Source organism: Oncorhynchus kisutch, linkage group LG11 (assembly GCF_002021735.2).
Source record: "Oncorhynchus kisutch isolate 150728-3 linkage group LG11, Okis_V2, whole genome shotgun sequence".
NCBI classification, from domain to species: Eukaryota; Metazoa; Chordata; class Actinopteri; order Salmoniformes; family Salmonidae; genus Oncorhynchus; species Oncorhynchus kisutch.
The window spans coordinates 24,679,759-24,694,744 of record NC_034184.2 but is presented as its reverse complement, the minus strand read 5'-3'; the positions used below and the strand labels follow the sequence as shown (position 1 = coordinate 24,694,744).

Sequence of the window (14,986 nt, the reverse complement as noted above, 5' to 3'; positions counted from 1 at the left end):
AATGGATGAAATAGTTTTTTCCCTCATCAATCTACACACAAACCCAATAATGACAAAGCAAAAAAAGCAGGGTTTTATACATTTTTGCAAATGTATATAAAAAAATAATTCTGAAATATCACATTTACATAACTATTCAGACCCTTTATTCAGAACTTTGTTGAAGCATCTTTGGCAGCGATTACAGCCTAGAGTCTTCTTAGGTATGACGCTACAAGCTTGGGGAGTTTATAAGCTTTGGGGAGTTTATCCCATTCTTCTCTGCAGGACCTCCCAAGCTCTGTCAGGTTGGATGGGGAGCGTCGCTGCACAGCTATTTTCAGGTCTCTTCAGAGATGTTCAAATGGGTTCAATTCCAGGCTCTGAACATCAAGGATGTTCAGAGACTTGCCCCGAAGCCCGTGCTGCGCTGTCTTGGCTGCTTAGGGTCGTTGTCATGTTGAAAGGTGAACCTTCGCCCCCAGTCTGAGGTCAACGATCTCTGTGTTCTTTGCTCCGTTCATCATGCCCTTGCTCCTGACAAGTCTCTCATTTTCTGCCACTGAAAAACATCCAAACAGCATGATGCTGCCACCACCATGCTTCACCGTAGGGATGGTGCCAGGTTTCCTCCAGACGTGACGCTTGGCATTCAGGCCAAAGGGTTCAGTCTTGGTTTCATCAGACCAGATAATCTTGTTTCTCAAGGTCCGAGAGTCTTTAGGTACATTTTGCCAAATTCCAAGCGGGCTGTCATGTGCCTTTTACTGAGGAGTGGGTGGAGTGCTGCAGCGATGGTTGTCCTTCTGGAAGATTCTCCCATCTCCACAGAGGAATCTGGAGTTCTGTCAGAGTGACCATAGAGTTCTTGGTCACCGACCTTCTCCCCCGATTGCTCAGTTTGGCAGGGCGGCCAGCTCTGGGAAGAGTGTTGGTGGTTTCAAACGTCTTCCATTTAAGAATGATGGAGGCCACTGTGTTCTTGGGGACCTTCAATGCTGCAGACATTTTTTGGTACCCTTCTGCAGATCTGTGCCTCGACACAATCCTGTCTCGGAGCTCTATGAATAATTCCTTCAACCTCATGGCTTGGTTTTTGCTCTGACGTGCACTGTCAACTGTGGGACCTTATATAGACAGGTGTGTGCCTTTCCAAATCATGTCCAATCAATAGAATTTTCCACAGGTGGACTCCAATAAAGTTGTAGAAACATCTCAAGGATGAGCAATGGAAACAGGATGCACCCGAGCTCAATTTTGAGTCTCATAGCAAAGGGTCTGAATAACTTTGTCAATAAGGTATTACAGTTTTTCATTTTTAATACATTTGCTAACATTTCTAAAAAACTGTTTTTGCTTTGTCTTTATGTGGTATTGTGTGTAGATTGATGAGGAATAAAAATAAAAAAAACATTTTAGAATAAGGCTGTAACGTAACAAAATGTGGAAAAAGTCAAGTTCTGAATACTTTCCTAATGCACAGTATGTGCCTGTGTGTGTGTATGTGTGTGTATGTGTGACCTGAGACCACATGGATATGTGGCTGCCAGGATATTGTATGCAGGAACCCAAGGCCAGTGGCCACAGGTGTGTGTGTGTGTGTGTTTGCGCATTTGCCTGTGTGTGCATGTGTGTGTGCGTGAGTGTATGTTTGCATATGCGCCTGAGTGTATGAGTCTGTGTGTTTTGCACATGCGGCTGCATGTGTGAGTGTAACCTTCAGCTGCGATGTGAATCATCAGCACCCAATGCTCTGAATGAGCATTGATGAAAAATCCAAGGTGTTTCAGTTTGAAGTCCCAGACAGATACATGTAATATTACCAAGAATAACTAGCAGTCCTTCAGAAACACACTGAAAGCTGAAGCAGTAGGTCCAAATAGAACAGGGCAGGACATGTCAACATTCACAATGTACTGACCTCGTTCTCGCACTGCCTGAAATGAAGCGTTTTTTCCAGAAGATTACCAGTAAGTTGCCAGCATTCAATGTGAGTTATACTACTGCTGTAGTTATAATGTTGCTTCAAAATAGTCAATCCTAGTGATAACAATTGTTTCTTGCTGCTCATGATTGAATGTTGAGCGCAACTGAGGATGACAGTGATGTATTGGCTATGGCATAATGATCATAATTAAACTCATGGAAACACAGGGAATGGTGAAAAAGTAGAATGGTCATGGGTAAAGGAGTAGATGGTTGGGAAAGTGTGCAGAAATATGAGTGTAAGCATACTGTCAGATATTCAAAGATGTGTGTTTAGAGTGTTTGACTTGGTGTGTGCCTGCTTGAACATTATATCATTGCATGTGTCAGCTCCTGGCCTCCTGGTACTTCAGTTTCCTGTTGAGAGTAGCCTACAAATCCTGGCCTTTCTCTCTCTCCTTCCTTCCTGACTCAGAACTATAGATAGTATATACATTCAATATCTATTTCCTGTATCACATACACATCTATACTCAGAACAATAGATGGTATTTTGATTACATACACATCTATACTCATAACTAGAGATAGTATATTGATTACATATACATCTATATTCAGAAGCGTGTGCTCTCATGTTTCAGCATGCGGATGTTGGTGAGGGATCCGCTGCCTCTGTGGTGGTGGTGGTGTTGTTGGTACCCATATCCCTGGTGCTGTTCCTCCAGTCACCGCTGGCTGATTCCAGACGACACATTGCTGCTGGGGCTAGAGCCGCTCGAACCGCGGTCTTCAAACACACTCACCTCGATCTGGAGGGCACAGGGGTTAAGGAGTGGGAGAGAAGGGGGTAATATATGTACACAGATTGGGGATAAGGGGTATACTCTAGGCCAGGGGTAGGCAACTAGATTCAGCCATGGGACAATTTTATTCTGAAAGAATGGTCGGGGGGACGGAAAATCATTCTAATAATTTGTACACTGCAAATTGACCAAAACTAAGCCAAATAATATATTGTATTTTAAAATAACAATAATTTCATACCTTGATTACATTGAGACACGATCACATATGTCTCTTTTTTTTGTGGGAATACTTGGGAACAGATTTCCTAAATTAAACACATTTTTGCTGTATTCCTGGTGATTTTAGTCTTCATTTATTTATTTTCCTATGTTTATAAAAAGAAAAATACATGTAGGCTGCCACTCAAAATAAAAATAACAGTAAGAAATAAATACAGTGTTTAGGTAATAATACATTCAGTATAAACAGGAAAAGAAAACATAAAAAAATTGTGCCTCCACCATCAAACTCCCATACCATTCCCCCAACCCCACCCAGCACACGTCTCCATCCAGAAGTATTTACAGTGCCTTTAGAAAGTATTCATCCTTTTAAAGAAAGGGTAACCCATTTTGAATGTTGAAATTGCTTTTGCCTCCAGTATTTATGCTGCAATAGTTTATGTATCAGGATGCTAGGGTAAGTTTATTTTAATTTTACCTTTATTTAACTAGGCAAGTCAGTTAGGAACAAATTCTTATTTTCAATGACGGCCTAGGAACAGTGGGTTAACTGTCGTCTGTTATGTCTGGAGTATTTTTCCTGTGTTATCCGTTGTCCTGTGTGAATTTAAGTATGCTCCCTTTAATTCTTTCTCCCTCCTCTCGGGACTACCTGGCCTGATGACTCCTTGCTGTCCCCAGTCCACCTGGTCGTGCTGCTGCTCCAGTTTAAACTGTTCTGTCTGCCTGCCTATGGAACCCTGACCTGTCTCTAACTCTGAATGCCTGGCTATGAAAAGCCAACTGACATTTACTCCTGAGGTGCTGACCTGTTGCACACTCTACAACAACTGTGATTATTATTATTATTTGACCATGCTGGTCATCTATGAATGTTTGAACATCTTGGTCATGTCCTGTTATAATCTCAACCCGGCACAGCCAGAAGAGGCCTGGTTCCTCCCTAGGTTTCTTCCTAGGTTCCTGCCTTTCTCTGGAGTTTTTCCTAGCCACCGTGCTTCTACACCTGCATTGCTTGCTGTTTGGGGTTTTAGGCTGGGTTTCTGTACAGCACTTTGAGATATAAGCTGATGTACGAAGGGCTATATAAATAAATTAGATTTGTATAGCACTTTGTGACATCGGCTGATGTAAAAAGGGCTTTATATATACATTTGATTGGTTGATTAGATTTGTGTGCAGTGCTGAGTGATATTCTATTGATTCCCTGTGTAAATATATGTTTTCATGTGTATCTGAGTTATTGGTGTTCAAGCAGGCAGAAATCCGGTCGGTATTACGTAGCACCGTGATAAAGTCGCCTCACTACACTGGAAGTTAATAGGAATACAACCTTTAGATCGTGAAAACGTCTTTCATACAGATTTCAATACTCGGGAGGATGTCTTTTCTCAAATGAGCCATTGATCATATTTTTGCAATATTCCTATCTCAAGAAATTTGTAAATTAATGGAGGGTCTAGAACATTTTTCCTATGAGTCTGCCTTTTTAGTCCAGGGTGCATTGCATGTTGGAGTTGTCAGAGATATTATAGGAAGGAGATAGGAATCCAATGAATGAAGGAACGTATACACCCCATCCTGCAGACTGTCGACCAATTGCGTCCACGTTGTCATGCTGCATCATGCAGTTGCAAAGCTAATCGCCACGCAATCCCTTCTCATACAGTGTATACTGTATGTCGAGAAACATGCTTATTTCCCTCGAAAGTATGTAATGTCATGATTTCAAAGCTATATGATACTACAAATAGCAAATTAATTATCGCACATCTCAGAAAGTATTTGTAATATTGTACTTCTTGTTGACGAAATTTGTGCTAATGTTTGGTCTAATGCCCAATAGACTCCCATTTAATCCTTGAAGGATAGAGCTCCTTGTCCCAGAATCACCGTTGTGAATGTTAGACTCCACTCTGTAAGTCACATCGATCTGCAGCTGGCGAGATTGTAAACTCCTAAATTGATAATTCCGTTTGTTTAGGCAATTTTACAGCTAACTAGCTACGTTACATGCTAATATAGTCTTTTGAATTATTATTAACTATCTATCTAGCTAACTAGCCAGTCAGCCCATAGAGAGCATTGAACTGTGGATTTTGTAGTTGACACGAGCTGAAACAGATTTCCACAGCAATTTTCCATGTTGCTACCAATCTTATTATAACGCCAAAATGAAACATTTGTTCACAAAAAAGTTGGTGTCATTTAACACCGTAAATTAAAGGAATTAGTGGTTTTGGGTGGATTTATCCTTAAACTTTGTCACGACTTCCTCCGAAGTCGGTCCCTCTCCTTGTTCGGGCGACGTTCGGCGGTCGACGTCACCGATATTCTAGCCATCGCCGATCCACCTTTCATTTTCCATTTGTCTTGTCTTCCCACACACCTGGTTTCAATTCCATCAATTCCATGTTGTGTATTTAATCCTCTGTTCCCCACATGTCCTTTTTTTATGTCTGGGGTTTTGTCCCATTGTTTAAATGGTTTTTGTTCCACGGTGATTTTATCATTAAACTGCGCCGTTGTAACACAGTCTTTGCTCTCCTGCGCCTGATTTCTCTTCCGCCAGTATGCACGCTTTACAAACTTATTATACATTTTGTTGTGTTACATCCTGAATTCAAAATGTATTCAATTGATTGTTTTCTCACCCATCTACACACAATACCCCATAATAACAAAGTAACAACATGTTTTTAGAAAATGTTGCACATAAAAAATAAAAAAAAATACAGAAATATCTCATTTATATAAGTATTCACACCCTTGAAACAATACATGTTAGAATCACCTTTGGCAGCGATTACAGATGTGTTTTTATGGGTACGTTTTTGCAAACCTGGATTGTACAATATTTGCACATAATTATTTAAAACATTCTTCAAGCTCTGTCAATTTGGTTGTTGATCATTGGTACACAGCCAGTTTCAAGCCTATTTAAGCCAAAACTGTAACTAAACCACTCAGGAACATTCAATGTCGTCTTGGTAAGAAACTCCATATTTGGTGTGGTGTTTTAGGTTATTGTCCTGCTCAAAGGTGAATTTCTAGGATTTTGCCTGTGCTTCGCTATATTCTTTTTATCCCCCCAAAAATTCCTAGTCCTTGCCAATGACAAGCATACCCATAACATGATGCAACCACCACCATGCTTGAAAATATGAAGAGTGGTAATCAGTGATGGATTGTGTTGGATTTTCCCCAAACAAAACACTTTGTTTTCAAAACATAAAGTTAATTTCTTCAGCACATTTGATGCAGTTTTACTTTAGTGCCTTATTGCATGTCACTTTCTGACCTTAGTTCCTTTATTATGTCTTTGTGTTAGTTTGGTCAGGGCGGGAGTTGGGGTGGGTAGTCTATGCTATTTTTTCTATGTTGTATTTCTGCATTTGGCCTGGTATGCTTCTCAATCAGAGGCAGCTGTTGATCGTTGTCTCTGATTGAGAATCATACTTAGGTAGCCTGTTTTCCCCATTTTGATTGTGGGTGATGATTTTCCGTGTCAGTGTTTGCTCCATACGGGACTGTGTCGGTTTCCATTTATTCTCTTATTCTTTTGTTTTCTGTGTTCAGTTATATTTCATTAAAATTATATTATGAACACTTACCACCCTGCGCATTGGTCCGATCCTTCCTACTCCTCCTCAGAAGAGGGGGACGAAAATTGTTACATTGCAAACAGGATGCATGTTTTGGAATATTGTTATTCTGTACAGGCTTCCTTCTATTCACTTTCTCATTTAGGTTAGTATCGCCGAGTAACTACAATGTTATTGATCAATCCTCAGTTTTCTCCTATCACAGCCATTAAACTCTGTAACTGTTTAAAAGTCACCATTGGCCTCATGGTGAAATCCCTGAGCAGTGTCCTCTCTGGCAACTGAGTTAGGAAGGACATCTGTATCTTTGTATTGATACACCATCCAAAGTGTAATTTATAATTTCACAATACTCAAAGGGATATTCAATGTCTGTTTTTTTTTACCCATCTACCAATAGGTGCCATTCTTTGCGAGGTATTGGAAAACCTCCCTTGTCTTTGTGGGGTACAGAGATGAGGTAGTCATTCAAAAATCATGTTAAACACTATTATTGCCCATAGAGTCCATGTAACCTATTGTGTGACTTGTTAAGAACATTTTTACTTCTGAACGTATTTAAGCTTGCTATAACAAATGGCTTGAATACTTATTGACTCAAGACATTTTAGCTTTTCATTTTTAAATAATTTGTAAACATTTCTAAAAACATAATTCCACTTTGTCATTATGGGCCAGTATGTATAGGCCAGTGACACAACATCTAAAAAAATGTATTCTGTCTCTAACAACAAAATGTGGAAAAAGTCAAAGGGTGTAAATACTTTCTGAAGAGACAAACTGCAGGGCACTCCCACATCATGAAGAAATATGCCTACCTGATTTAGGGGACACAGACAACAGTTGGGGCCAATTTCATAGTAAAGCATTTCCTTGGTATTTTACCGAAACGCAACATGATTACATGTACAGTGTTGGTCCCATGTTTCATGAGCTGAAATAAAAGATCCCAGAAATTGGTTATACACAAAAAAATGCTTACTTTGCTCAAATTTTGAGCGCAAATGTGTTTACATCCCTGTTAGTGAGAATTTCTCCATTGACAAGATAATCCATCCACCTGACAGGTGTGGCATATCAAGAATCTGATTAAACAGCATGATCATTACACAGATGCCCCTTGTGCTGGGGACAATAAAAAGTCACTCTAAAATGTGCAGTTTTGTTACACAACACAATACCCCAGATATCTCAAGTTTTGAAGGAGTGTGCAATTGGCATGCTGACTGCAGGAATGTCCACCAGAGCTGTTGCCAGATAATGGAATGTTCATTCTCTACCATAAACTGACTCCAATGTCATTTTAGGGAATTTGGCAGTACATCCAACCGGCCTCACAACCGTAGACCAAGTGTGTGGAGTCGTGTTTGCGAGCGGTTTGCTGATGTCAGCTTTGTGAACACGGTGCCCCATGGTGGCGGTGTGGTTATGGTATGGGCAGGCAGGACAACAAACACAGTTGCATTTTATCGATGGCAAGTTGAATGCACAGAAATACTGTGATAAGATCCTGAGGCCCATTGTGAGGCCCATTTTTTTAAAGGTATCTGTGACCAACAGATACATATCTGTAATACTAGTCATGTGACATCCATAGATTAGGGTCCAATTAATTTCAGTTGACTGATTTCCTCATACGTGACCCATTTCAGAAAACTAGGTGTATGTCGCAAGTCATGACTTCACAGGAGAGCCATTTTAATTGTATATATTTTTTTACCTCTTACGTCGACCCGAGACGCAATCGTCTCATCTAGCCATCAGCAAATGCAAATGCGCTACGCCAAATGCTAATAGCACTCGTTAAAACTCAAACGTTCATTAAAACACACATGCAGGGTAGTGAATTAAACCTACACTCGTTGTGAATCTAGCCAACAAGTCAGATTATTAAAATGCTTTTCGGCGAAAGCATGAGAAGCTATTATCTGATAGCATGCAACACCCCGAAATACCTGAATGCGACGTAAACAAAAGATTTCGCGTAGCCGGCGCTACACAAATAGCAGAAAAGATAAAAGATAAAAGATAAAAGATAAAACTTTCATTACCTTTGACGAGCTTCTTTGTTGGCACTCCTATATGTCCCATAAACATCACTATTGGGTCTTTTTTTCGATTAAATCGGTCCATATATACCCAAAATAGCCATCTATGGAAACTGTGTGATTCAGAAAAAAACACAGTTTGAAAACGCTACGTCATTTTTTTTCAATTAAAAAAGTCGACGATAAACTTTCACAAAACACTTCGAAATACTTTTGTAATCCAACTTTAGGTATCAGTAAACGTTAATAATCTATCAAATTGCTCACGGGCGATGTGTATTCAATAGCTCCACGATTTCAAATCATCTTCCAAAATCTCTCTTCCAAAACTTCCTGTCGGAGACCGGATGGAAAGTGGTCTCTCTACTAGGTTTGACCAAGAAACAAAGGTACTGAAAAATGACGAGACTGGCGACATCGTGTGGAAGCTGTAGGAATTGCAATCTCGGCCCCATTTAATTTAGTTTCCATTCAACAATACATGCAAGTTGCGCATTGATACTTTTTTCAGTTTTCAGTGACCAGATTTTATTGCGCTTTTCGATGAAACACACGCTCTGTTATAGTCACAGCCGTGATTTAACCAGTTTTAGAAACGTCAGAGTGTTTTCTATCCACACATACTAATCATATGCATATACTATATTCCTGGCATGAGTAGCAGGACGCCGAAATGTTGCGCGATTTTTAACAGAATGTTCGAAAAAGTAGGGGGTCGACTTAAGATTATTAATCAAAATGAGTTTTTTGGCAGAAATGCCTTCTGGAACATGTGAACTTTCATGTGCCTTAATAACAAACTTGTATGCCATCTGTAAATACAAATACCATCTTTAAATTACAAGCCTTCCCACTAGCCATGATTGTCTGACATTAATGAGTGGGCATGCCGAGAGAGGAGTTTGGATTGGTCTGCCATATAGAAGGCTTATGTCTATTTGAGCTGGTCAATCTGTGTTGGGTAAGCTTTTTTCAAATGTATCGTGCAGTGGAGCTGAATAAGTGTCACTCTCCACCTTCTGGAGGATCAACTTTTGAATATGATAGCTAAAGAGATGGAGACAACATCTGTCTCTGTATTACATCTTCAAACTAAGGGCAACCGTGGCATGGCATCCGTGACAAGTAGACACATCCATGCTTGATGATATATACGGGTAAGATAGTCTAGCTAGCTACATTTTCAGATATTACACGTTTGTAATTTTGACAGAAAGTGGTTTCATTTCAAGCTAAAGTGTACTGTTAGCTAGCTAGCTGGCTGGCTCCCTAGCTAACGTTACTTGATGTGACATGTGTGATCTTACACATTGTTTACCTAGCTAGGTTCATTGTTTATCTAGCTAGCTAGCTACATGTCTTAAGCTAAAGTGTACTGTTAGCTAGCTAGCTAACGTTAGCCGGCTGGCTGGCCTCCTAGCTAAGGTTACGCGTATGACGTTATTATTCGTATCCCAGAGCCATTTGCATTGCTAGTTAGAGCCTAATGTTAGCTAGCTAACATTGAACCTGGTTGGTTAGCTTCCAGCAGATTCATTCAGGGTAGTAACAACATGATTTGGCACTAATTTCATTGTTGTTTAACTAGCTAACATTAGCTGGCTGGCTCGTTAGCTAACGTTACGTGAAGTGTGTGATCTTACACGTTGTTTACCTAGCTAGCTTCATTGTTTACCTTGCTAGCTAGTTAGCTACATGTCTTACGCTAAAGTGTACAACACCCGTTGAATATGGCGGGTGTCAGTAAACGTCGGCAAAAAAAGCGCAATGAAATTGTTGCCAGCGGAGCTGGTTAGGCTGTTTCTTGTTATCCAGAGGTAAACAAATCATTGGCCAGAGCGTCAAGTGTGCGCTCTGAACACTCCGAGAGCAAAACGAGATGGGTGGGGCTCAAGCTTAAGAGGGTGCGAACGTTGCTGAATGGGTGTAGCCAAAGAGCTCTTCACTAGATACCAAATCATTCAAAGGCCATTTTTTCAAAAGTGAGTTTACAAGTTTATCAATTTCAAAGCAGAATTACTTTCCCATTGTTCCTCAAAAAAGTGTATGATATAGCATTCTGTAGCCTCTACTTTTATCCAATGTAAAAAACACAATTTGAAATGTTGCTACATAAGACCAAATCCTTGTGGTGAGTTACATATGAAGTAAAAGTAAAATCTAAGTAAAATCTTTCAAATTGTTGCATATTGCATTTATATTTTTGGTCAGTATAAATACAGTCTGTGAACAAACAAAAAATTCAGATTAGGGGATGCCAAGGTCATTTTTTAAATATTATTTTCCAGTTAAAGGGTGTTTCAGATTCAAAGTGGTCTGTGAACCATACTTTTTTAATGGCTAGCTCAGAATATGAGCTTTCCAAAAGTTGTTTATTCATCATAGAGATCAGTCCTTTCAAGAGCTGCCATGGGAAATTACATAATTAGTCACGCTATTCCTTATTTTACAGCTTAAAGAATAGTCTCTTGTTATATGCTTGTGTCTTTCTAACCTGATATAAACTTTGTGGGACTTAGTCATAAGACTGGGCGTATAGCTACGGTCAGTTTGGGTGCGACCGCAGCATGTGATATCCCGTGGGTTTACTATCTACAGAAAGTCACATGTATGGAAACTTGCAGAAAGGAGCAAATTATAGTGTTTGCTTTTGTGAATGCAGTTAGACGGTTCAGAACTCAGGCAATCAACCTTGTGCTATCTTAAATCTGCACAGACAACTAATTGCCTTTTACACACTATCTGCTGACTGCCACGTCTACAAAAAGGATGTGCTTCTCTATAAAAGCTGAGAACCGACACTGTTCGTTGGGCCTTAACTGCACAACTGTTTTAGTGCATTGTTAAGCGTTACATTTTTGCAAATCTTATAATAAAGTGTTGTTTGAAAGAATCTGCAGTCTCTCTTCCCTTTGATTAGAATTTCTATGACAGAGCCCAGATAGTTTATTTATAAATTGGAAAGAAAAAAGGAGTTGCCTGGTAATGTGCATGTATCTTTCAAATCTAGGAATGTTCTCAAACCATTACTGTACATGATATTGGCAAGGGTACAGTTCCCACAGTTGGAGCATTGGGAGGATGCAAAAGGCTGCCCTTCAGATCGCAAGGCATTATTGTGAAATATTGGAGTATTACATTTCCATGATCATTGCAGAATAAAATCTTCATCTTTTCTGACTTTGATGGTTTCATAGACCACTCACAAAATAACCTATTGGCCTACAGCAAGTTAGTATAGGCTACCATTCGTCTGATCTCTCATTTAACTGGACCCAAGTCACAGTAGTAAATAGATAAGCTAATGTAGATTCAGCGAAAAAAAGTGGATGCAAAACATTATTGCATTCAAACGATCTGTTTACAGGTCCACAACTATTTGCAATTGATTTTGTCTTGCAGAAACGGCCAGAAACAGCAAATGTCACTTAAAAAAAACATTCTGCCACCACAGATATTTTATAAAGTTTGCCATTGCTATTTCCCCTAGATACTGTCTTGCCCTAATTCCAATACTTCCAAAGTATACAGCAAATAAGGGCATTATTTGTCACCATAATAGGTGAATTATGGGCGTTATTCAAGTGGAATTGTAATGTACAACAGGACTTGATTATAATGGGCACGTGTATGTACGGGGTGCGCCAAGTTTATAAAACTCAATATTTTTGTGCGTGTGCAGTCTTATCAGAAATTACAGTAGTGTTACATTTATGCAACGGTTATAAATGAGGCCTAAGAGGAGAGAGCAGGACCAGGGGGGAGAAAAGGAGGAAGAAAAACAAGGTCTTAATAAAACTAAAACTATCTTTAGTGAGCTACAACCACACTGAAGTTGCCCTAACCCTCTAAACTTTTACTCTACGAGGCTTTGCCTAGTCACTTTAGTCACCAGCAGTCAACTTTAAGGAAATCTATGTCTTGTAAGACACCTAACCCTAACCTCTATAATCAAATCGCTAACTTTTGGTAAGAAGACCTGCCGTGAAAATAGATCAATGTATTGCTCAAAAAGGATACGACTCTCATGCCTCTCTCAACAGGATCGGTCAGTAGCAGACCTCTGGGAGCGTAGATCTTCTCATTCTGTTCCTGGATATACCCTGAGATCTTCTTCAATACCTGATAGAGTGAGGGGAGAGAGGGGAGAGAGAAAGAGGCAGAGGGAGAAGAGGGAGAGATGGAGAGGATGTTGCTTAGAATAAAATATGTAAGAGGTCAAATGAGGACAAGGCTATAAATCCCTGCCCCTTGCTTTTGCATTTGCACCCCTCTTTACCCTCCCCCTCATGTGCCCCACAGAGTGGAAGAAATTATGGAATTAATTCTAATTCTTTCTGTCTATGTCTGCTTGTCTTTCTGTCTACAGCTGCTTGTCTCTATCCAGTCTAAAGCACAAACATAAGCAATACCCAGTGTATTTCTATTATGCTCTAAGGACACTATGTTATTCTAACACACACTTCCAAAGAACTCATGTTGAGTGAGACCCAATGAGTTAGATAAATCAGAATTGAAGACTCAGAGTTTTTCACCGTTTGAACTTTTCTAAACATTTCTCTCTTTTCCATTTAAAAGCTTTGGTCCATAATTTGGAGACATTGGTTGGTAATTGTTGAGATGCCCTTTTTTCAGTGTAATTCCCATTTTTGGATGAACTGTCTGCAGTGTTTGGTTGAACTTCCTGGGCCCTGCTTCCTGTCCAAAGGGTGTACTTGTACATCAGCTGCCTCACGCTACAGAAACAGGAGATAAGCTCCTGCTCCTGCCAAGGCTTGTGCAAGGCTAGTTACTGGGTTGTTAAATCAAATCAATATCAAACAAATGTTATTTGTCAGATGCGCTGAATACAACAGGTGTAGTAGACCTTACAGTTAAATGCTTACTTACAAGCCCTTAAACCAACAATAGAGTTTTAAAGAGATAAGAATAACAAATTATTAAAGATCAGCAGTAAATAAAACAATACCGGGGCTATATACAGGGGGTACCGATACAGAGTCAATGTGCAGGGGCACCGGTGTCGAGGTAATATGTACATGTAGGTAGAGTTGTTAAAGTGACTATGCATAGATAATAACAGAGAGTAGCAGCAGCATTCCATGCAAATAGAATTGGAAGCCATTTCATTAGCTGATGCAACCTGTCAGGATGCTCTCGATGGTACAGCTCTAAAACCTTTGAGGATCTGAGGACCCATGCCAAATCTTTTCAGTCTCCTGAGGGGGAATAGGTTTCGTCGTGCCTTATTCACATCTGTCTTGGTGTGCTTGGACCATGTTAGTTTGTTGGTTATGTGGACACCAAGGAACTTGAAACTCTCGACCCGCTCCACTCCACCCCGTTGATGTTAATTTGTTTTATGCACTGTAACTTACTCATTTAATTTAAAACATGCTATGTATTACAGTAGGCCTTTAGAATAATGCAAAACATACTGTATCCTTGACTCTATCCAACTTGATGAGCGGGAAACAAATGATGCCAGTCAGCCTGCACAGCCAGCCCATTGAAACTACACCTAAACTATACAAAAACAAATTTCACACATAATAAGAGTTAGCCTATAGACAAGATTACATGGACAATAATCTAATGGGTGACACTATCAGGCCTATCAAATTGTATATGCAGAGATCTGTAATTTACAGATGCAGGGAAAGGATCATCACTTTATCAAATCACATGCAGGTAAAACATTTTGATTTCAATATAGTACGAGAAAGAGCATATTCTGCAGTTTCTATTACATACCATAGTCAAATAATCAAGAGCTGCAGCTCTATTTCCAAATGTAACTTTTTTAAAGAATATCCACGCTGTCCATGCATTTAGCACATGACCACTCTGGCTATTAAGCAAAAACGAGTAAAATAATAAACATAAAATTAAAATATGCTATTTATTTTCTAAAATCATCCTTTACAATTGTTTATGCACTGGTGGTTTTATTTAGGAAAACAGCAAATCATTTCAACTGTCCAGCAGGCTAGTTATATTATTATTATTATTATTTGTTTCAATTTGTCAAAATAAGCTGTAACGGGACTTTTTAAAATATTATTATTCATTTCATTTCATTTCATGCACTAATTATCAAGCATTGGTGCTTACAATTGAAGTCGGGATTTTACATTCACCTTAGCCAAATACATTTAAACTCAGTTTTTCACAATTCCTGACATTTTATCCTTGAAAAATTCCCTGTCTTAGGTCAGTTAGGATCACCACTTCAGAATAATAGTAGAGAGAATGATTTATTTCAGCTTTTGTTTCTTTCATCACATTCCCAGTGGGTCAGAAGTTTACATACACTCAATCAGTATTTGGTAGCATTTCCTTTAAATTGTTTAACTTGGGTCAAACGTTTCGGGTAGCCTTCCACAAGCTTCCGACA

General features: G+C 39.4%; 1 protein-coding gene across 1 annotated transcript in view; it reads right to left on the bottom strand.

Annotated features, from left to right (window-relative positions):
- Positions 1 to 404: 404 nt before the first annotated feature.
- Positions 405 to 14,986, bottom strand: part of LOC109898895 (golgin subfamily A member 7B) — a 48,527-nt gene continuing 33,945 nt past the window's right edge. The window contains exons 4-5 of the mRNA XM_020493952.2: positions 12,610 to 12,711; positions 405 to 2,717 (exon numbers count right to left, since the gene is read on the bottom strand). Coding sequence (XP_020349541.1) covers positions 2,634 to 2,717; positions 12,610 to 12,711 — 186 coding nt within the window. The 3' untranslated portion in view covers positions 405 to 2,633. The remainder of the gene's footprint in view (positions 2,718 to 12,609; positions 12,712 to 14,986) is intronic.